We start from the raw sequence: 21,932 nt of genomic DNA on the forward strand, positions 1-21,932 counted from the left end.
CTAGCCACATGAGGCTGCTGAGAGGTAGATTTAAATTAATTATAGCAAGTGTAGGGACGCCTGGCTGGCTCAGTCGGTTAAGCGTCCGACTTCGGTTCCGGCCATGATCTCACAGTTCATGGGTTCGAGCCCCGCCTCGGGCTCAGGCTCTGGGCTGACAGCTTGGAGCCTAGAGCCTGCTTTGGATTTTGTGTCTCTCTTTCTCTCTGCTCCTCCCCTACTCATTCTCTCATTCTCTCTCTCTCTCCCCCCCCAAAATAAATAAACATTACAAAACTTTTTTAATAAATAAAATTTAAAAATGAAACAGCAAGTACAGTGCTGCGGAAGAGGTCTCTCTAAATTATCAGGCTAATGCGGGATTCCCAAAGCAAGAAAACGACCTTTGCCCAATACATACACACACACCCAGGGTTTGCCCCTAGAAGAACTTTGAGCTCAAATAACTCCATTAGCCCTTGTATTCTTGACTCCCTTCCCCAACCAATGCGCATTCGAATGCAGAATGGGGTCTGTGACCGTCATTTATTAGGTAACTGGAATTGAAAAGCCTGGCGTTTTATAAAGAGCCAGGAGCCTCAGACTTTGGACTTCCCACAACCAGCCAGAACTTTCTTAAACACTGTGGACTCATAGGGCCCACCCCCCAGAACTCTGACTGCATAGGTCTGGACTGAGGCCTAGGAATCCCCACATTGAATAAGCACCCTGGGTGACTCGAAATCAGTTGGCAGTTCTGTGGACCATTCTTCAGAGTTGGGGCATCCAAACTCCACTAGGCAGGAAGACATGACTCCGAACCACTCAGGAAGTCAACCCCAGATGCTCAAAGCCTGAAAACTCTCCCAGGTAATTCTGATGCATCTTCTATTCACCCAAACCCAATTTGTGGGCCGCTGTTTCCAAAGCTGATCATTTTCTCCAAGCAGCTCTGCCCGCAAGCTGTTAGCAGCCATCAGGTGAATATAAGTGCCTGGTAACAGGTGCACAGGGCTATAAACTCCACCCCCACCCCCCACAGGCTTTTCTGGATGCCTCTGTTCCTCAGGAATTCAGGCAACAGGGTGACTCACCAGATTTTATTAAACCCCCACGATAGGCTCCTTCCATCAAAAAAGACTCCAATAGTAAAAAAACAACTATCATTCCCATTAATGCCTTCTTCCCACAATCATCTTCCTTAGAGATAATTATTTCACATAGAATAGCTTGAGCTTATGTTATTTATTTTTTTTTAAGTAACCTCTACCCGCAACATGGGGCTGGAACTCATGACTCAAGACAGAGTTGCATGCTCTACTGAATGAGCCGGCCAGGCGCCCCTTGAGCTTACATTTTTTGGTAAAATGTATCAGAAACTCATTCACATTGCTTAAGAAAGCTAGGCCTTTCTTCCTTAGGGCAGTATTCTCCCACACTTCAGAGAGACAGAAATAGGCAATACCTATATGAATATTTCCTTTGCTGGGCATCCGATCTGACTATTCTCTTATAAATAACGATATAAACATAGATAACACATCGATGTTGAGATAACACTCTGTGCTTTTCATATACACTGTGGAGGTGCCTAACTATGTCTGTGCACTATGGTCTCATTCAGCATGGCTAGAGACTCTTCTCCCTTTACCAAAGACCAAAGCTCAGGAATTCTATCAAGGATCACCTGGCCTAAAACACCATGGAATATAAGCTTTTCCAGCTACATCTTAATCTTGAGCTTTTAAAAAAATTTTTTAATGTTTATTTATTATTTTGAAAGAGAGAGAGAGAAAGACAGAGCACAAGCAGGGGAGAGGCAGACAGAGAGGGAGACACAGAATCCGAAGCAGGCTCCAGGCTCAGAGCTGTCAGCACAGAGCCCGACGCAGGGCTCGAACTCACGAGCTGTGAGATCATGACCTGAGCTGAAGCATACACTTAACCAGCTGAGCGACCCAGGCGGCCCTAATTTGAGCATTTTAAAGTAGAAAAGAATCCAAATTTCATGCCAACTTGGGGGAATTCTGGGTGTCCCAAAAGCTGTTATCATAACCAAGGAATTGGATCAGGGCATATAGCAGCCTCAAGACGAAAACTCTCCTTAGTTCTTTTTTTTTTTTTTTTAAGTGTATTTATTTAGTTTAGAGGCGGGGAGGGGCAGAGGGAGGGAGAGAGAGAATCCCAAGCAGGCTCTGTTCTATCAGCACAGCCCAACTCAAGACTTGAGCCATGCAATCATGACCTGAGCCGAAATCAAGAGTCAGACAGACACTTGGGGGGCCTGGATGGCTCGGTCGGTTAAGTGTCTGCCTTCAGCTCAGGTCGTGATCCCATGGTTCGTGGGTTTCAGCCCGGAAATGGGCTGTGTGCTGACACCTCAGAGCCTGGAGCCTGCTTCCGATTCTGTGTCTCCCTCTCTCTGCCCTCCCCCACTCAACTCTGTCTCAAAAATAAACATTTTTTAAAAATTAAAAAAAAAAAAACTCAACCGGCTAAGCCACCCAGCCCCTCTCCTTAGTTCTGTCTCACCTCTCAAGCCCTGGATTGCACAGACAATCTCCTACCTAAGATTCGAATTCCTACACAGTCTATTAGAATGTTCTTATTCTGAATCGGGTATGAAGAGAGGGAAGGGGATGAGGGAAGGAGAGAAAAGAAACAATACTCCAAGTCGAAACCTAGCAAAATGTGAATTCCATGTTGGGCTTTTGCTGCCCACTTCAGTTTTCGTTTCATAGAGGTCTTTTCTTCCTTGGCTCCTTGACAGAAAAACCGCATTGACTAAACTTGCAATCTGAATTACCTAAGTCCCTTTCCCCATCCTCACACAGCAAGCCTGATGTGACATGAATTATGCAATGCAGGACAATCCACTGCGCCGGCAGAAAAGCAACTGAAAGGCTGCCTTCATTTTCAAAACCCAAAATTCTACCATATAGCCCTGGCCCTGCAGAACAGATGCCCGCTGGTCTTAGAGCCTAATCATGTTCTGAAAGCATCTACCCTTGGGGTAAAGGTCAGGGTCCTGATTTCTCTGCAGAATGTCCAAGAGAAGGGTGTCATTGGGGACGATCCTGCTATCTTTAAAACCTATGCGGTACACATAAAATTCATTTATTTCTTTTTATTTCTAAGGCCACACATATCACAGTAAAATCCCCTCAGAGCAGAGAGCGTATCCCATTCCCAGTATACATCCATATAAATGTCATCGTGGAGATGCCATTTTGCACCCCGTTAAAGGTGTGGTAGACCAGGACTCTAAGACAAAATATGCCACCAATTATGATCAGCTGTCAAAATATACCCTCTCCCCAGCTCGTCACAACTAGAACAGGGGAGCTGTCCCCAGCTGGGCCTCCAATAAACATAAGCAGACTAGAGTGACAAACTGGACCACTTCTGGAACTTAGTACTCACTTCAACACACATTTATTGACCCTCACTGTGATTTGGTCACTATCTGGGGCCCTGAAAATACAGACAGGAACAAGAAATGAGATGATGGCTCTTCAAGTGAAAGAGACACAAATACATAACCAAGGGGCTGCAAACTTGTCACCGGGACCAAATATGGCTCCCAGATGTGTTTTGTTTGCTTCATCCATGCTTTTGGACCAACGTTTTTAAATTGTCAAAGTTCTTTTTTTAACAATTCAAGCTTTTAGATGCTCTTGAAAATGAAAAATCTGGCAACGCTGGGCCAACAATGCCACATTGTCAGCAACAGGCTGAAGCTAAGTAGTAACTGCTCCCTCGGAACCAAGCACGTCCTTCCAGTTTACCCCAGGTCCCCACCAGTCCCGAAAGCCCTTTGAAATACCTAGTCAGCATTTGTGTCTGTGATGACTAGTATTAAGTAGAAAAAAATCTAGAACTAGGCAGTATGTGTCATAACTGAGGTAAGTGAGGAAATACAGGACTCTCACATACAGGCACCAAGGATAGAAGTTGATATGCTGTCTGAAGAGCAACGATGGTGGGTATTAAGTCATGAGAAGATAGGGGCACCAGGTGGGTGCGGTAAGTGTACCACTTCCGCTCAGGTCAAGATCTCACAGTCTGTGGGTTCAAGCCCCACGTCGGGCTCCGTGCTGACAGCCCAGAGCCTGGAATCCGCGTCGGATTCCTGTGTCTCTCTCTCTCTCTGCCCCTCCCCTGTGTATGCTCGCTCTCTCTCTCTCTCTCTCTCTCAAAAATAAACATCTTAAAAAGAGTTTAAAAGTAATAAGATAAAATTCATGTGAGCCAAGAGTTCTAAACATCTGTACCAAGAAAAAATCTGAAGTCCACATTTTTTACATTTTTTAATGTAAATATAATGATATTCACCAATGTGCTGTGTAAAATACAAAGAGAAAACTACCTAAATTTCAATGTTCATCCTCCAAGCATGGTTTAATATAGCACAGCCTGAAATGGTTCTACAGCCACTGAAATGACAAAATACATATACGTGTAGTATATAGAAAAAACATCTATGATATTTAGGCACCAAAAAAAAAAAATTCATAAAACAGCATGTGTTGTATTATCCAATTTTCATAAGAAAAAGAACCTCTCAAAAAAAAATACCAGAAAAAAGTGTGTGTGTGTGTGTGTATAAAAATAGAGTATTAACACATATTTCTGAGTGTAATTACAGACAATGTAGATATGTTTTCCTTTCATATTCACATCTTTCTGTATTGTACACACTGTTTAAGTGAGGAAAAAAATAAATTTCACAGAGAAAAGAAACATAAGCTGTGGAAGCACAAACCAACTATGAACAGTGATTGACAGTCGTACTAGGTCACAATAATATTTGAGTATTTATAAGATTAGAAACCAAAACCTGGATGCCTATGCTTGGGTTGAGAAAAAATCCACACGCTGTAACACCAAGGAAAGTTCTTTTTTAACAACCTGATCCGGAGTTTTGAATTCTTAACCAAGCCACACAGACTTAAACAGGCTGATAGTTGGAGGAGGAAAGGAGCCTGCGCTCCCTATCAGATGTAAATTCTAACGCTCAGCCAAGAATCCAGGTGGTAAAATCCTGACTCTATTTAAATCAAGCCAAAGCGATGCCTTCCGTGGCCACATTACATAAGCCACAGGCTCCATCACTGCACACATCTGGTCAGAATCAAGGCCCTCTAAGACCTTCAACACAATTAATTCAATATTTTCTCTACAGTTCAAAATGCTACAACAACTGGCAGGGAACCATCTTAAATCATCATGGAAAAGTCAGACATATGGCTAAGTATATTTAATATGCCTTAAAAATAAGCCACGGATTTTCTAGCCAACAAGATCTCAGGCAAGAATCTTTATTTATTTAAAAGTTATGCCCACTCGTTACCCTCAAAAGAATGCAACTGAACAGATATTTCACCCACCTACAGAGGGCAGAGATTACAAACAGACAGAAAACAGGGATGCTGCCTTCAGGAATTCAAGAAACACACAATCCAGCATGGCAGACCGACAGGCAAATCTGCAATTATAAGACACAGTGGTCTTGAAATCAAGATGTATGTGGAGGGAGAAAAAGAGAGCTCAGAGGAGGAAGGAATCAGCATTGTTGGTGAGGGAGAACAGGCAGGCAAGTAAGTAGAAGAACTTGACCATATGGAGCGGCACACTCGGTGTCCCGGCCCACAAACACTTTGGGAATCCATTTTCATTTCTGGGACTATCCTCGTGGGGTCAACAGATGCGCTGTAACGCCCTCAGGTGGTAAGGGCACAACCCGAAAGAGGTGCATCCACAATGACCCCCACAGTAGAAGGACACAGGGGCTCCTGGCTACGAAGTCAACACATTCCTAGTGTGTAAACCCAGGATGAGAATTTTGGAAACGGGTAGATCTGAGCTTGAATCTTATCTGTGTCAGTGGCTGGGGGGGGGGGGGGGGGGTGCGGCGAGGATAAGTTACTTGACCTCTCCAGCTCGTTTCCTCGAGGCTAAAATGAGAATGGCATCATCTCCCTCAGCAAAACCCTTACCTGGGTCTCAGCAACCTATCAGAAGGTCAATAAATTAATAGTTATGATTAGTTTACTGCTCACAATTCAGATTCCCAGTCTCAACCCTGAAGTCATACATTAGAGCAGCGTTTCTCAACTTCAGCCTTATGGCCATTTGGGGCTGGATAATTCTCTCTTGGGGAGAGTGGGAGGAGGGCTGAATTGCACACTGTGGGATGTTCAGCAGGCTCCCTGGCCTCTCCTCCCTAACTGCCAGCAGCAATCCCACATCTCGAGTTATAACAACCAAGTATGTTTCCAGGCATTGCCAAATGTCCCCTGAGAAGCAAAACCACCCCCAGTTTTAAACCACTGCTTTAGAGGAACTCACTGAAGGGTGTCCATTTCTCAACTGAAAAGCATCATGGTTGCTATTTTGTAGATAATTCTGGTAAACACTGCCTGTATGCCAAGCAGAGGACTAAGTGTTCTGGGTACGTCTACCCATTTAATCCTCAAAAACAGCCGATAAGGCAGCTATTATTCTCATTTTCGACTGGGAGTACTGAGGTTCTGGGAGGTTAACATGCCCATGGTTGCTCAGCTGGGAAGTGACAGAACCTGGATTTGAACCCAACCAGTCTGACTCTAAACCCTTATAACCCCAAGTCCCACTGCTGCCCTCGCATTCCTGATTTGAGAACCCAGATACAGTGCCAGGAAGATCAGAGGACCTCAGTGTCAAGTTCTCAAAGACCATTCTCCCTGGGACCCCCAGGAAATAGAGAAAGGACTTCTTCCTCTATACCTATACGCAACCAGGGACCTAATGACAGTAATTAAATCAACTTGTCACTGGTGAGGTCCAGGGTTTCCTTCTTACTTGTCTGAACTAATCCAACCACAGCCCTTTCCAAAAAGTGGCATCTGGGGCGCCTGGGTGGCGCAGTCGGTTAAGCGGCCGACTTCAGCCAGGTCACGATCTCGCGGTCCGTGAGTTCGAGCCCCGTGTCGGGCTCTGGGCTGATGGCTCAGAGCCTGGAGCCTGTTTCCGATTCTGTGTCTCCCTCTCTCTCTGCCCCTCCCCTGTTCATGCTCTGTCTCTCTCTGTCCCAAAAATAAATAAACGTTGAAAAAAAAAAATTAAAAAAAAAAAAAAAAAAAAAAACAAAAAGTGGCATCTGAATCATGCAGAAAAAATAAGGGCTTTTTTTCTAGACTTTAAAAAGCTCTCCAGGAAACTATACCACAACTATCTCTCAAGAGATTCTTTCTTCTCTCTGGACTGTTTTCAAAGGAGGAATATTCAAACAGTAACAGAAGCCAACATTTACAGAGCACACACTATGTGCCAGGGCCTATGCCATGTGGATTCCTTAAACCTCCTCATTTTATTCTTCCATCAACCCTAGGAAGTAGGTATCATTATGGTCCCCATTTTCAGATGGGAAAATCCTGGCGCAAAGAGATGAAACACCTTGCCCTGATTCACCTAGCTAGTAAATTTAATAATCTGGCTTCTAATCCAGGCCAGCTTAAATCCAAAATCTACACAGCTACAATACGTCAATAAATTGATATGCCTGGGTTTTGTTACAGCAGCATTGGTGTCCTGTTACCACTGTATCTAGCAATAATTCTGAAACGTGGCTTATAACCAGCGCATAATTACCTTTTAGTTGCACCATCACACCACCGTCCATAAAGAGGGCTTCAAGTCTTGTCTCACGATAGGCTGAAAGATTGGCCTTATTGTGGAAAACATAACTGTGCCCCATTAAAGAGCACACAAAGGCCTCGGATGGCAATAATGGTAGGGCTGACACCTTAGCATGGAGAAAATAATTCTCCCATGTACTTCTTTGTCTTGACAATGGAGGTGGTAACACATAGCTAACCGCGCCGGGAAGAACCTCTCACAGTCCATTTGAGGATGAGAGAGTTTGCAAAGTTCCCAGACATACTCAATATGGTGCTGCCAGAAACCCTTGACATGAAGACCAACTGAAAATGGTCATCAATGCCATCTTCAAGAATGTTCCTGGTGGCACCTGGGTGGCTTGGTTAAGTATCCAACTCTTGATTTCAACTCAGGTCATGATCTCACAGCTCAGGAGACAGAACCTCACATCGGGCACTGTGCTGACAGCATGGAGCCTGCTTGGGATTCTCTCTCTCCCTCTCTCTCTGCCCGTCCCCTGCTTGTGCACATGCACTCTCTCTCTCAAAAAATAAGTAGATAGATGATAGATAGGTAGATACATAGATAGACAGATAGATAAAAATTTTAAAAAAAGAATCCTGGATCAATCATCTAAGCTCTACTTGGCCACACCCGCAGACCGCAAATGACAAACCTTGATCAAGGTTGATGTGACCCATCACGAATTACCCACATGGTCAGAGACTATCAAATATGGGAATTTTCAGAGGCAACCGAGCTCAGGAGAGATTGATTCTAGTTCTCAATTTGCCAGTGGATGTTCAACAAATACTTGAGCACCTACTACGTACCAGGCACTATTTTCGGTACTAGGAATATAGCAGTGAACAAATCGAGAACATCCCTGCCCTCTGAGAACTTCTATTCTAGGAGGGACAAAATCAGGATTTTACTTATCTTGAAATGATCTATGTAAAATGGAGTGGAATAAAGCAGAAAAAGGTTATGGGGAGTGACAAGTAGCGTGGAGTTAAGGCTTTCAATAATGTGGGCAAAGGAGGTGTCACTGAGAAGGTGATATGTGGTAAAAACTTGAAATTCATGAGGGAGCAAGCCTTCTAGATGTCAAGGTGGGGACTAGGAGGCCATGGATGGGGAGAGACAAGAAATGGCATAGGCCAGATCACGGGGGACCTTGTGAGTCACTGTGATCTGAGATAAGGATGACAGAAATGATTATAAGTAATGGATTACTCCGTTCTTCAATTACTTAGCCATAAAAAGAGAAGGTGATTATTTAATCATAAAATGTTCAAATTCCATCTCCTAATGTTGCTACATGCCTTCAGAAAGGTTAGCATCCAGAACACGATTGACTCAACACAGGACACTTGATGATAAAGCAGACATCAATATGATAGGCGTGTCCTTGATATCACGGGGGTTTGTTTGTGGAAACACCAAAACAAATTCACAAGAAATACGATATCAATGCAGACATCCATAGGGGTGCAGTATAGCAAAGCTCCAGTGTTTACGAGGGATTTTTCAAGGTTATTGATCTCACACAGAAGCTGCACAAAGATAGGCGAAAATGCCATAACCCACTTTTTTAGGATGTGAATGTCAGCCCTTAACCAATTTGACAGCCTTTATCCTCAGTGTATACAAAAATCAGTATATCCTGTTACACATATATACAAACTCAAGGAAGGCACCACTAACATCAGAGACCGGTGTTTTGCATTAAATAACCATCGTTTATAAAGCAACATCCTTCATGTAAACCCTTGTGGTAAGGAGATGTCAGAATGTTTTCTCTTATAAACCACTTAATTCCCCTTGGTGGATATCATCAATTCTGCCATCTGAAACCAGCTGGGTAATGAATGCCAACAAATGCAGTGAGCCAACTGTATGCCATTGCCTCATAAGGTCAAGTTAATCTATTTTTAAATAACATAGCCATTGGCAAAGGATGGCCACTGGAAACAATGGACAAGTTGGGTCGCCTGTCCTTGCATTATTTTTTCATAAAAGCTGTGGAATGTTCCATAGTGTAACCTAAAAATATCCTTCAGAGAGTGGTCTTTTAGCACGGAGAATAAAAAGATTGATTTTGAAAGTTTAAGTTAAAAAAAAAAGACATATAAACACAAAGCACAATTTAAGAGCAAGAGAGGACAAAAATCAGACTGTTTTCTGCAGCAATGATCTGATTTGCTGTTGGCTGGAAAAATTGTACACAGGGACAATGCAACAAGAAAACAGAGGTAAGGTGTCATTCTTACGGATGCTGACACACAGCAGATCCCACATCAACAGAAAACTGAAAAGCCCCCCATCATCCTGTCTGCTCAGTATCTGAAATTTCACTTCTTAAACTCCAGTGAAAGTCAATAGGCAGGAACACTTCAGGGTAATTCATTAAACTTGTGGGTCAATACAAATTATGAGACACAGGGAATCAGCTGATTAGAAGATCTGGTAATGAGAAAAAAAAAATGTATCAGGGTCTTAAATCAGAAGAAATAAAAGATGAATAGAGAATAAAAGGGGAAAGATGTAGACGGCCTAGTCTACATAAAAGACCACCTAGTCTTGCCATACAAATAACAAGCAACAAAGGAAAATCCATTCACGCGTCCAACAAATTTTAGTGAGCACCTAGGATTTGCCCAGGTACTATTTTAGGCCCTGAGAAACAGCAGGGTGAACAAGTGAGGCAACCGTGTTTTACATCCTAGGGGGAGGCGAAGCAGACAATAAAAAAGACACAAGGGGAGCCTGGCTTGCTCAGCTGGTAATATCTGTGACTCTTGATCTCGGGATCAGGAGCTCAACCAACCGCCTGCTGGGCACAGAGATCACTTTAACATAAATAAAAATGTTAACAAAAGAAGAAACAGAAGATAATGCGAACCTGTGACAAGGCCATGAAGTCACAAAACAGGATGAGGGGATGGCATGAGACTCCAGAGCCATCTTATACAGGGTCAGTGATGTGCTAGGACCAGCTCACACCGACCCTGGAGAACCAATTACATGCATCTCTTCCGAACTCAGGCCACAGATCTGGGGCTTGTCTCCACGGCAGCCGGTTATTAAACATTTAGCAGCACACGACCTGACACAAAGGAAAAGAATCAATCTTGTGACCATCTGGGGGGGAAGAAAAAGCAAGCCCAGGGACCCTGGAGCAGAATTCACGGGACACCAAGACAGGCAGGCCACTGTCTCAAAATGAGAATCATTTCGTTACCGAGCTGTGGTAGTATATCCCAATTGGTCAAAATAAACACACAACATCAAAACAAAACACAAAAAGGCACAAAGAACTATTTTCAATTGCATGTGGTCATAATTCCCTCATGACAGTGAGGGAAAGGGGCCGGTGGCGGTGGTGTGGTTTTTAAGTTGTGTCTTATTTATTGTCTCCATTCTGTCTAAATTGTGGACAGTTTCGGCTTCTGGGTAATTTGCAAAGCCACAAACTTCACCTACGAAAATATGTAAGCATGACCTATAATGTGACCAGTTTGGGAAACTACAATCACACCATTTTCAACTTTTGGAGTCTGGGTTATTCATGGGATTGCAGCATTTTATGAGTGCAAAGGACATCCACGGCGCACCCGTTTATTTTGGGCACAAAAGAAATGAAGAGGGGCACCTGGGTGGCTCAGTCCGTTAAGCACCTGACTCTTGGTTTCAGCCCAGGTCATGACCTCATGGTTTGTGAGTTCGATCCCCACATGGGGCTCCGCACTCACAGGGCTCCACAATGACAGTGCAGAGCCTGCTTGGGATTCTTTCTCTCTCCCTCTCTTTCTGCTCCTCTCTCTCTCTCTCAAAATAAATAGACTTACAAAAAAAAAAAAAAAAAAAGGAAAAGAAAAAATGAAGAAACTTACACCCAAAGAAGGTGATTTGCCAGAGAGGGTAGCACAAGCTGGCAGAGCCTGTTCTGGGAGCCCAGGACACCTGTGTCCTGCACCATATGCTCAGGGTTAGTCTGTACCTTAGGGCATTGAGTCTCAAAAGTGAGCCTCAGAATCACCTGAGGGCTTGTTAACAACTGCCCCATTGGCCCCGCCTCCTGAGGTTCAGAATCAGTAGGAAATTAGCACATCTAACCAGTTCCCAAGTGAGGCCACGGCCACTGGTCTGGAGGCCCTACTGGCCCACCTATGGAGCAGTTAGAAGCATGGGCTTTTGGAATCCAACACGGTTGAGTTCCAGCTCTACTACGGCTACTTGTATGACCCTCGGAAAGGCTACCCAAACTCTGGACCTCAGTTTCTGACATCTGATTCCAGTTGTGAGGAATAAAAGACAAAATGTCCACAGAGTACTAGCTTAGCCAAGGACCGGGCACATTCTAAAGCAAGTGCTTAGCTTGTATCCGATAGCAAAGTATCCTTAATTACCTTATTTTCTTTTTCCACATACACTAGAATTCAAAAGACAGGGATGATTAAAGACTGGCAAAAATGTGGAGCGACTGGAATATTTCTGGCATCTCAATTCATAATAGCCAAAAGGGATCAATAGCCCAAATGTTTACTGACAAGCAAAAATATTTTAAAAACTGGTATGTACAGGAACTCCTGGGTGGCTCAGTGAGTTAAGTGTCCGACTCTTCATTTCAGCTCAGGTCATGATTTCACACTTTGTGGGTTCAAGCCCCATGTCAGGCTCCCACACTGAAAGTGCAGAGCCTGCTTGAGATTATATATATATATATATATATATATATGTGTGTATATATATGTGTGTGTGTATATATATGAAAAAAAACCCTGGTATATACACATACCTACAATGGAATACTACTCAACAATAAAAAAGAACAATGAGGGGCACGGGACTGGCTCAGTCAGTAGAACATTTAACTCTTGATCTGGGGTTGTGAGTTCGAGCCCCACATTAGGTGGAGAGATTACTTAAAATCTTTAAAAAGAGGAAGAAGGAGGAGGAGGAGGAAAAGAAGAATGATACACACAATATGAAATCTCCAAAATATTTTGTTCAGCAAAAAAAAAAAGCCCAACACCAAAGAGTCTGTAGAGCTTTAGTTCATTGATAGGAACTTCAATAAAAAAAAAAAATAAATAAAAAAAAAAACCTTATCCATGGTAAAAGAAATAGGACAGCCTTTGCCTCTGGAGGAAGTGTGGGGAATGGACTGGAAAGGGGCAAGAGGGAAAAGAGGGAAATTTGTGAGGTAATGGGAATATTCTAGATCTTGATTTGAGTGAACATAAAATAAACATATACATTTGTCAAAACTCACTGAACTACATAGTGAAGATCTGTGCATTTCACTACAGATGAACATAATATATACTTACAAAGCATAACAAGTATATACATGCTATATTATAGATACAAAATAACACACTGTATATAACATAGACAGGTATCCATACATTTTTTTAAGCACCTTGTAACAAAAGACTGTCTCCTCCATCTAAAATGAACCAAGTCCAAGCTGGTAGACCCATGGAGCTTGGTTCCTTCACAATTCAGTCCTGCTTCATATAATACCATTTGCTACAGACTATTTTAGTCTGTGCATCTTTCCAGGGAGCTGCCATGAAATAGAAACAGAATTTTCTCCCACAGGAAGACCGTGACATTTCCATACAGATGGCACCCAAAGTGCCCTGTGTCCCTGGGAGTGGCTAGCTCAGGGTGTGGAAAAAAGTAACATTTTCCTTTACCACGTACCAAGGATGAGCCTACCTAATATGATTCAAACACAGTAATGAAGACATAGTAAGAGCAATTCTGTCGCAGAATTTAAATCATATTCTCGCCATGAAGGGGAACAGAAGATTAGTGAAATGCTCTCCAGTGCCATGTTTCTGTAATGAAGATGTTGAAAGAAGTGTACCCATGTAATTATTACATAAAATAGCTTTCACACTGCAATGGATTCCATCCACATCTTAACGCTATCTTGAGTAGAACAAGTAGATTTACACACACACACACACACACACACACACACACACACACACACACACCTGCTATGAACAGTACTGTGCAGCACATAGAATGGTTCTAGATGAAGGGAAATAACATTTGGTGACAGAACAGTTTCCTTTCAATCCAGAGGTGTCTGATTTCAAAGACACTTGATTATCTGACCAATCCTTCCTTAGTTCCATGGTGAGACAGCCTGGCATTATGTCTCTTGATCTTTGATGACTGGTGGACAGAGGGTCAGCCACATGCATCATCTTGCACATTAAAAACAAGGCCCCACATAGGACCCACTAAGCAGATAATAGATGGGTAGGTACCCCTGCCTTTCCTCCAACCCTCTCTCCAAAATGCTGACACCTGTAGCTGTTCCCACCAACTGCTTTGACACAGTGTTTTCTCTATAGTTCTATCAAGTCCTAACAATCCAGGTACAGGCATTGAGTTCATAATCCAGGTTCCTAGCGCTAAAAGCTAGACTGAGAAATAACTGGTCAAAGTGAATTAAACATAATATATCTTCTTTATTGGGCACTTACTATGTGCCAGGCACTGCTCTGCACACTTTCCACTTATCATCTTATGTAATACCCAAACAAACTCCAGTTTACAGATGAGGACACACTCTCAGGGGAAGGAGGTGTTAGACCTCAAGCAAAGCCTGGGGAGATGCACAATGAATAAGGCACAGTCTCTCTCCAGTAAGCTTGCCATCTAGTATGGAAATGAGGAGGGGCCTAACTCATAGATCAGAGTAAGTAAAAACTACAAAGTACACATTTAGGGGAGTCCAAAGGAAGAAGGGTTTGTTCAGCTTGGCAGGATGCTGGAGGACTTCTTGGAGGAGGTGTCCAAGTGGAAGATGAAGACATAAATGGAGGGAGCTTTCTATAAATGTCAGTCCATCACTCCCCAAACTACCAAAAGGCCTGACAATTCCTTCTGTCCCCCTCCTCTGTTTCATCTGGAACGGGCCTGCTTCCAAGGATCTGCTCAGCTCAGCCCAGCCCAGCCTTCCTTTCCTTTAACACATTCCTCCAGCTGCCACGTGCCCTTCCAGGCCCGCAGCACATATGGGAACTTTTCACCACGCTCAACTTTGCCACCTCCTCTGGTGCTTTCATGCGGGAGAACCTATGTCATGGCACTCGGTGGTGCAAGGGATACTTTAAGGGAATCAAGTCCTTCTCTGTTGGACTGATGCAAGGATAACCCCTTGCCAGCACTAAACTCAGGCAGGAGGGATTCCCCACCACCAGCAACCATCAAAAAAGTTGGCTTCTGAGAGAGGAATCTGCCTTCATTCCCTCCCCAGAAAACAAGCCCCCCAGTCCAGGAGGGTCATATCCACCCTCCCCCACCCCCGCCCCAGCCCCACCTCTTTCTCCTAGTGCTTAAGGCTTGCATTGACTGAAACCCTCACTTCTGGTATCTGTGTGACCTTGGGCAAATAACTTATGCAATATCAGTCCCACTTTCCTTATCTGTAACATGGGGTTTATAAAAACAACCCGATCACAGAATTGTCAGTCAAAGCAAAATAGTCCAAGGAAAGCATTCAACACACAGCCTGGCACGTAGTAAGTAAGCTAACAGTGAATAGTAGCCACCATTATCATCATCAACAATGATGATGGTGGTGGCGGAGAAGGCAGCATAAACTTGGGCCAGATTCGCGCAGACAGAAATACTCCTTCTTCTCCCCCCCCCCCCCCCACGCCTGGGGCTGGGCCACACGGTGGAGACACATGCGTCATCCAGCTCTGGGGTGAATGCAGGATCTTCAGGAGGCGGGCATAGGAACCGCAGGGCGGTCACGCCCCAGCCCACCTGGAGGGATGCCCTGGGGAAGATTTCCCGACGGAGGAGGTCAGTAACCACAGACCCCTCTTCTCGTTCGTACCCATTCTCCGGGTCTGGCAACAGATAAGTAGCAAAAGAACGCAGCGGCAGCGCCTGCTGCATCACTCCTCCGAGAAGCATGGAGACCGTCCACTTTGCCCCTGACTCGGTTTCCCAAGCCTCCTCGCGCAGACAAGCCGCGCTGTACTCGGTGGCTGAGATAACAGGTTGGCAAACCGGGCCTGGGAAAAGTCTCTCCGCTGCCCGGAGGAAACCCAGCCCCCTCTTTCCAACGCAGGTGGGCAAACAATCCACAACCTCTCAACAACTTTGCTCATTTCACCACGACAGGGCGCACGACCCCAACTTCCCCTCTAAGCTGCGCTCGGAGGAGGAACGCGGGAAATCGAGATGCGGCGGGGGGCTCTCCGCAGGCCGCTCCCCGTTTTGCGGGCGCCTCCGGGAGGCGCGTCCCGTCTTACCTTGTCTGACGGCTTTGAAGGTGACGGCCTCCTTGCAGCTGTCGATGACTCCCAGCACGTCATAGCGGGGCAAGCCGGACACCCGGATCCCCTGCACCTCCAGAAGCAGCTCCCCCTCGCCCAGCCAAGGGCCCTCGCCGCCGCCGGGAAGCCCCGCCGCCTCGGCCGCGGCCACCGCTCCGACATACGGAAACTCCCCGTTCTCCGCGCCCCCCAGCACCGTCACCCCCAGCTCGCCCTGGGGTCCCCGTCTCACGGTGCATTCGTGAACCTTGCTAGTCCAGTGGTTCTTCTTCTGGATCACTCTCGACATGATGGGCTGTTACACCCCTCCTCCCCCCACAAAAAAATAATAAATGAGAGACAGGTGCCCCCCACAGCACAAGCCCCCAGGCCCCCCCGCTGGTTCATGGGAGGGACATCTCCCCCCAAATAACGCAACGGGAGGGAGAAACTTGGCAGCCTCGCTCCCCTGCACACACTCGCTCACTCAAGCCATCATAAAACAAACTTTCTGGTCTTCCCCGCGAGCCCTGCACAGGCGCCCGCGAGCTTTGTTTGCATTCCGGTGCTTCTCGGTCCACGTTCCGGCGCCCGACCGTTCTCTCCGGGACCAGAGTCCACTCTGCGCCGCTCGGGTTATTTTTTTTCCTTCCTTCCTTCCTTTCTTGCCTCTTAGAAACGCGGTGTCTTCTCTTTTCCTCCCGCCTGGCTCGCCTTCCCTCGCTGGCGGGCTGTTCCTGAGCGTGAGGGAAGCCCTTCCAGACAGTTGCTGGGAGCCCTGGAGACGCGGTAAGCCGAGCGGGGGTTGGGGGGGACAGGAGGGAAGTGCCTGCGGCCCCTTTAAGCAGATACAAAGGCTCGGCTTGTTTTGTTACAGTTCATTCTATTCCGCGCCGCCGAGCGCAGCGGCCGGCGAGAGGAGACGCGCGCGCATGCGCCCCGCGGCCGCCTGCCGGCCGGCCCGCCCCACCTCTCCTTCCCGAAGGGAGAGATTCCAGTGTGCTTCCCGTTGGGTCCTAAAACCGATCTTGCAGACGGCAACTCACCCCCCTCCACGCACCCTTCTTATTCCTCCTTTCCTTGCCTTGCCCTAGAGTCAGCCAATCACTTGGGGCTAGGGGGACGCGCACGTGTTTTACTCCGACTGTTTGCAACTTTTCAAGTACAGGCAACCTGGCTTTGGCATTTTAAACCCATTTCAAACAGGTGGGGGTTGGGGAGGCTCACACGCTCACCCTCGCGCTCACACTCACGCACACACGCACGCACTCACGCCTGCCTAAGCCTCCTCGCCGCCCTCGGCCAGTGGCTGGCCACGCTGTCGGTCACCCCGCCGGGCTCGTCCACCCCCGCCCCTACCCCCCCCCCCCACCGCCCCGAGGCAGTTCAGTACCCCAGAGCCGTACGAGACCCGGAGTCGCGCGTCTGCTCCCTGCCTGTCTGCGCCCGCCGGTTCGGGTCCTGGAGCTGGGACTGCCAGTGTCTCTGCGGCCCTGGGTCCCCTGGCCGCCCACCTGGGATCCCTGTGAACTTTAGGATCCCCTTAAACTTTGGAGCCAACTTTTTAAGCCACGGGGAAAACTATAGGCAAGGGAATGGAGCCAACTGGCTGGAGGGGCTTCAGGTCTTCAACCTAAAAGGGGTCTAACTTTTTAACTGCCTTTTCAGCAAAGACTTCTGGAGCCAGTCATCTGTTCCAGGCTCAGGTTCCTGGCTGAGCCGAGAATCCTTCGGACCCGCCCTGGGGCCAGGAGATTAGGATCACCCCCGGATCTGCGATCTGCACCCGCGCCCAGACGCCTGCGGGGGCGGGGGCTGCACAGCCAGCTCTCGGAATTCACAACCCGGGGATCGGTGCCGCCCTGGGGTGGGGACAGAGCGAGTGCCTTGCCTCCGCTAGGTTTCGGAATGATCTCGGAGGCTGCAGACAGAATACCCTGCACCGGGAACGCTGCCCTCCCCAAATACCCCCCCCCCCCCCCCCCACGGAGAGTCTCCCAAGCCATCTCTTTCCTCGCTGATTTAGGACATACATGTTCGTCTTTGGTCACAGAAGAGATACCAAGTGTTAAACAAGGGAGGGGAGTAGATGGGACTCAGAAAGGCTGGGATGCCGCAGTGGTTGGGGTTGAGAACCAGCCTAGGGTGGTTAGATTCCCACCCATCCAATCTCTGTGTGACTTTGAGCAAGCTCCCTGACCCCTCAGAGCCTTCCTTTCTCCCCTGTCACGTAAGTATAACAATAACTTACAAGGTTCTTGGGAGTATTACATGAGAGAACACTTGTTAAGTGCCTAGCTTGTAAACTGAATACTTGTAAAGAGGCTTATAATAAAAACTTATATTAGTAGTAGTTGTATTTGGAAAAACAATTAGGAAATCATTTGGGGTCTCCAGTTAGATGTTGATGATAATTCCTTCTCTTTCCTCTAAAGCTTAAGATATATGGGCACACATTTAAATATTTTTAAAGTAGTTTGTAGGGTGCTATTCTAAGCTAATAAAAATAAGAGAAGAATGTTGATGCTTCTTTCCTGAGACATCCAGAACTGAAAATCCCATTGCCTAGCATTTGTGAAAGAGGGAAGCAGCCAATTTTTCTTGGCTCTTCTTGGTGAGGGAAACTTCATCTCCAGCCTCTTTTCAAAGAAGCAATCCGTTTGTCTTAAACTTAACGGGATCAAAATGAGTGGGAGCTTCAAAACTTTATTCCCAAGCCCAAACACAGATCCATCCAATCAGACTCTCAGAGGATGAGCTGTGTCCTCTGAACTTGTAAGGTTAAGTGGTGTTGGTATACAACACTGAGGGCCACAGGTCCAGCACCTTGATTTCCTGAGCATTTTTTACAGCACAGAACCTTTTGGAGAACAAACCTAAGGTCCACATCTTCCTCTAGAGTGTAGGCTCCAGGAGGACAGGGAACTTCGGCAGTTTGGTTTACTGATCTGTCCCAGAACAATGCCTTGTAGTTCCCAATGCCTTCAGTTCCCAGAACAATGCCTTGTACCTAATTAATGCTCAAGTATTTGTTGAATGAATCTCCCCACAAAAATGCACATTTTTGCATACCACCAGAAAGTGGAGTCACAGATGCCCCTACAAATCACTAGTAAGCCGGACCTTGTGTGTTTCCCCTGTTCCCCTCTCCATCTTCTAGTAGTCTGCTTGCTTGCCAAGAATTTCCCCACCTGCCTAGTTCCCTACCACCCCATGCAACTCTCACTGGGATCTGGAGCAGCCTATAGGAAGGGTGAGACCAAGTGTCCTGCAGGTCCTGTCCCTGCAGTGGTATCATCTTCCCTCTCGAGGATTCCAGGTGTCCCTGCAGTTGAGAAGGAAAAGGACTGGAAATTTGGCACAATTCAGATTTCAGATGTGGGATACCCCCAGGAAAAGAAGGGATACCTGAGGCTACAGAGGGCAGAATGGAGAGAGGTAGAGAGAGACACATTATAAATCCAGCAGCATAAAAGAAATAATTCAAACCTCCAAAGCAGCTAAAACCACCAGTTTCCAGGTACTAAGTTTCTGATGTTCCCAAGCTTTATGTGCCTCCTCTGACCCTATCTACTCTGTTACACCCAGTCCAGTTCCTGCGTCCCTGTGCGGAAGTAAATTCGGGGCAGAAATCATATCTATCCTATCCAAACTTTTGAGTCCTCAGCACCTAAATCCATGCCTTGCTTGGATTGTGTACCATACCTACTTGCTGAATGAGTACATGAATGCATGGATAAAGTGTGACATTAAACTGGGGTACCTGCCTGGCTCAGTCAGTAGAGCATGTGACTCTTGATCTCAGGGTTGTGAGGTCAAGCCCCACACTGGTGTAGAGATTACTAAAAAAAAAAAAAAAAAAAAAAAAAATTTGAGACATTAAACTGTATGTGATTTCTAACACAAAACCCATTTAGATTTGGTGGCTAGAATTAAGGTATTTATAGATCGTTTTCTTGAAAGAACTCAAAAGTTATCTCATCTTGAGGTAGATTTTTCTTGGATAGATGTAAAGTGAGAGCCTAGTGGTTTGGCTTCTTTCGTTTATGCTATGGACTTTGACTTTGGCAATACATTCCAATGGAGAAAATAAGACCACAAAATATCTAACTTTGAGACTTACTAAATGTGCCAGGATCATTATGTGCATCACTTTATTTAATCATCATAACAATGGTGTGAGGCAGGTATGACTTCGATTTTACAAGAGTGAGCTCGATTTCACAATTGAGGAACATGACCTTGATTTTACATGAATGACCTTGATTTTCAAGTGAGGAACGTGAAGCAAGTAAAGAAACTTGCTCCCAGGCATGGCAGTGACAAAGCTAGGATATGAACCCAGAGGCGTGACCCAAAGTCCATGCTCAGAACCACGGCGCTGTGAGAATGTAGGATGTGGTCATCTGCCATTTATCCTATTCGGATAATAGCATTTTGGGGGTTCCTCAGTCTGTCACAAAGTGTGTGCACGCTAATTAGGTCACCGTGCTCTCTCTTCCCTTTAATCTGATGGAATACGGTGTTCCTCTTTGGAATCCAATCTCCTGTCCCCCCCATCCATTGACTCAACGTGAATACCATACTGGAATGTACAGAGGAGTAATTTGCAAGCATTTCTAAATTGTTTGGAGGTCTGTGGGCTGTGGTACAGGTGATGTGCCAAACACACTTTTACTGTTATTGCATAAGCGTTTCAACAATGAACTGTTAATAAACACGGTAGATTCGGATGAGAAGTAAACTGTAACCCAATAAACTCTACCCAAATTAAGGTCTTATTTTCATATAACCAATTCCACTAAAGGGAAGAGAACAAAAAAATCCCACAAATATAAAATGTGCATTTCTTTTCTCTCTCCCAAATGCATTTCTTCCCAAAGTTTCCCGGTTGTGATTACAGAAATGTATCACTGCGGTCTAAAGTGGCATTTCACAGGGCGCCTGGGTGGCTCCGTCGGTTGAGCGTCCGACTTCGGCTCAGGTCACGATCTCACGGTCCGTGAGTTCGAGCCCCGCATCGGGCTCTGGACTGATGGCTCAGAGCCTGGAGCCTGCTTCCCATTCTGTGTCTCCCTCTCTCTCTGACCCTCCCCGTTCATGCTCTGTCTCTCTCTGTCTCAAAAATAAATAAACGTTAAAAAAATTTTTTTTAAATAAAGTGGCATTTCACTTCATTTTTCTGAAAACGTGAGGAGAGAAAATGAGTTGGTCAGCTGTGCGGCAGAGGAAGACATATAAATTGATTACCTTTTAATTCCTGGAGAATGCCTTCAAAGCGCATAAATTATAGGTATCAGGATAAATACTCTGTATTTAATAAGGTAACTGACTCCATACAGGTGATTTGGAGCAGAAGACCAGCAGAGGAGATTGAAGCCTTTAGTTGAGAAAGAAGGAAAATGTCCACAAGGGCCATTCTCCTAGTCATCCGTGGGAGGCACTTTTATGATTTACTTGATAACTTGTTCTTTCTTAAACAGGGAGGCAGATGGGGGGTTTTCTCTAACCACAGTATCTCTCCCTTCAGTACTTCTAGATAGGCAAGTATAAATAAAAAGTTAATTCTTAGGGTGTCTTTCAAAACATCACAAGTGAGCTATTCTTTTAATACCCAGAAGAGTAACTCCAGGAAAAGGGTTTAATCCTGGATAATGTTGTGGTTCACTTCCATGTGAAAAATAAATATTGATAACTGCAGGATTTGAAACTTGATTTTGGGTTTGAGGAACCAAGAGAAACCCAAGAATTTATCATGGGAATCTCTCCTAAAATTTGGCGAATGGTTCAGCTATATAAAACACTAAATATCATCCTGGATAATTCCACTGGAAATACACCTGATGATATTGTTAATTTCCTTGAGAATAGGATATTTGCATTCTTTGATAACATTTTATTTCTTTTCCATTTCCCATCAACTCTGAAAACACAGTCATTTGAATATGGTAGATGCTTAAAAAAATACAGGATTTTATTATTGAAGTTGTTCATGCTCTGTATTACTTCTTT

At 45.5% G+C, this 21,932-nt stretch overlaps 1 protein-coding gene across 5 annotated transcripts in view; it reads right to left on the bottom strand.

Moving 5' to 3' along the window:
• MAGI1 (membrane associated guanylate kinase, WW and PDZ domain containing 1) overlaps positions 1–16,230 on the bottom strand; it is a 632,775-nt gene extending 616,545 nt beyond the window's left edge. For all 5 annotated transcript variants that reach the window (XM_047096305.1, XM_047096308.1, XM_047096307.1 and 2 more), the window contains exon 1: positions 15,918–16,230. In XM_047096305.1, the coding sequence (XP_046952261.1) occupies positions 15,918–16,230 (313 nt within the window). The remainder of the gene's footprint in view (positions 1–15,917) is intronic.
• Positions 16,231–21,932: the final 5,702 nt, after the last annotated feature.

This window comes from Lynx rufus, unplaced genomic scaffold, assembly GCF_022079265.1.
Source record: "Lynx rufus isolate CCGP_SWC_20201006 ecotype Redwood Valley unplaced genomic scaffold, mLynRuf1.p SCAF_4, whole genome shotgun sequence".
NCBI classification, from domain to species: domain Eukaryota; kingdom Metazoa; phylum Chordata; class Mammalia; order Carnivora; family Felidae; genus Lynx; species Lynx rufus.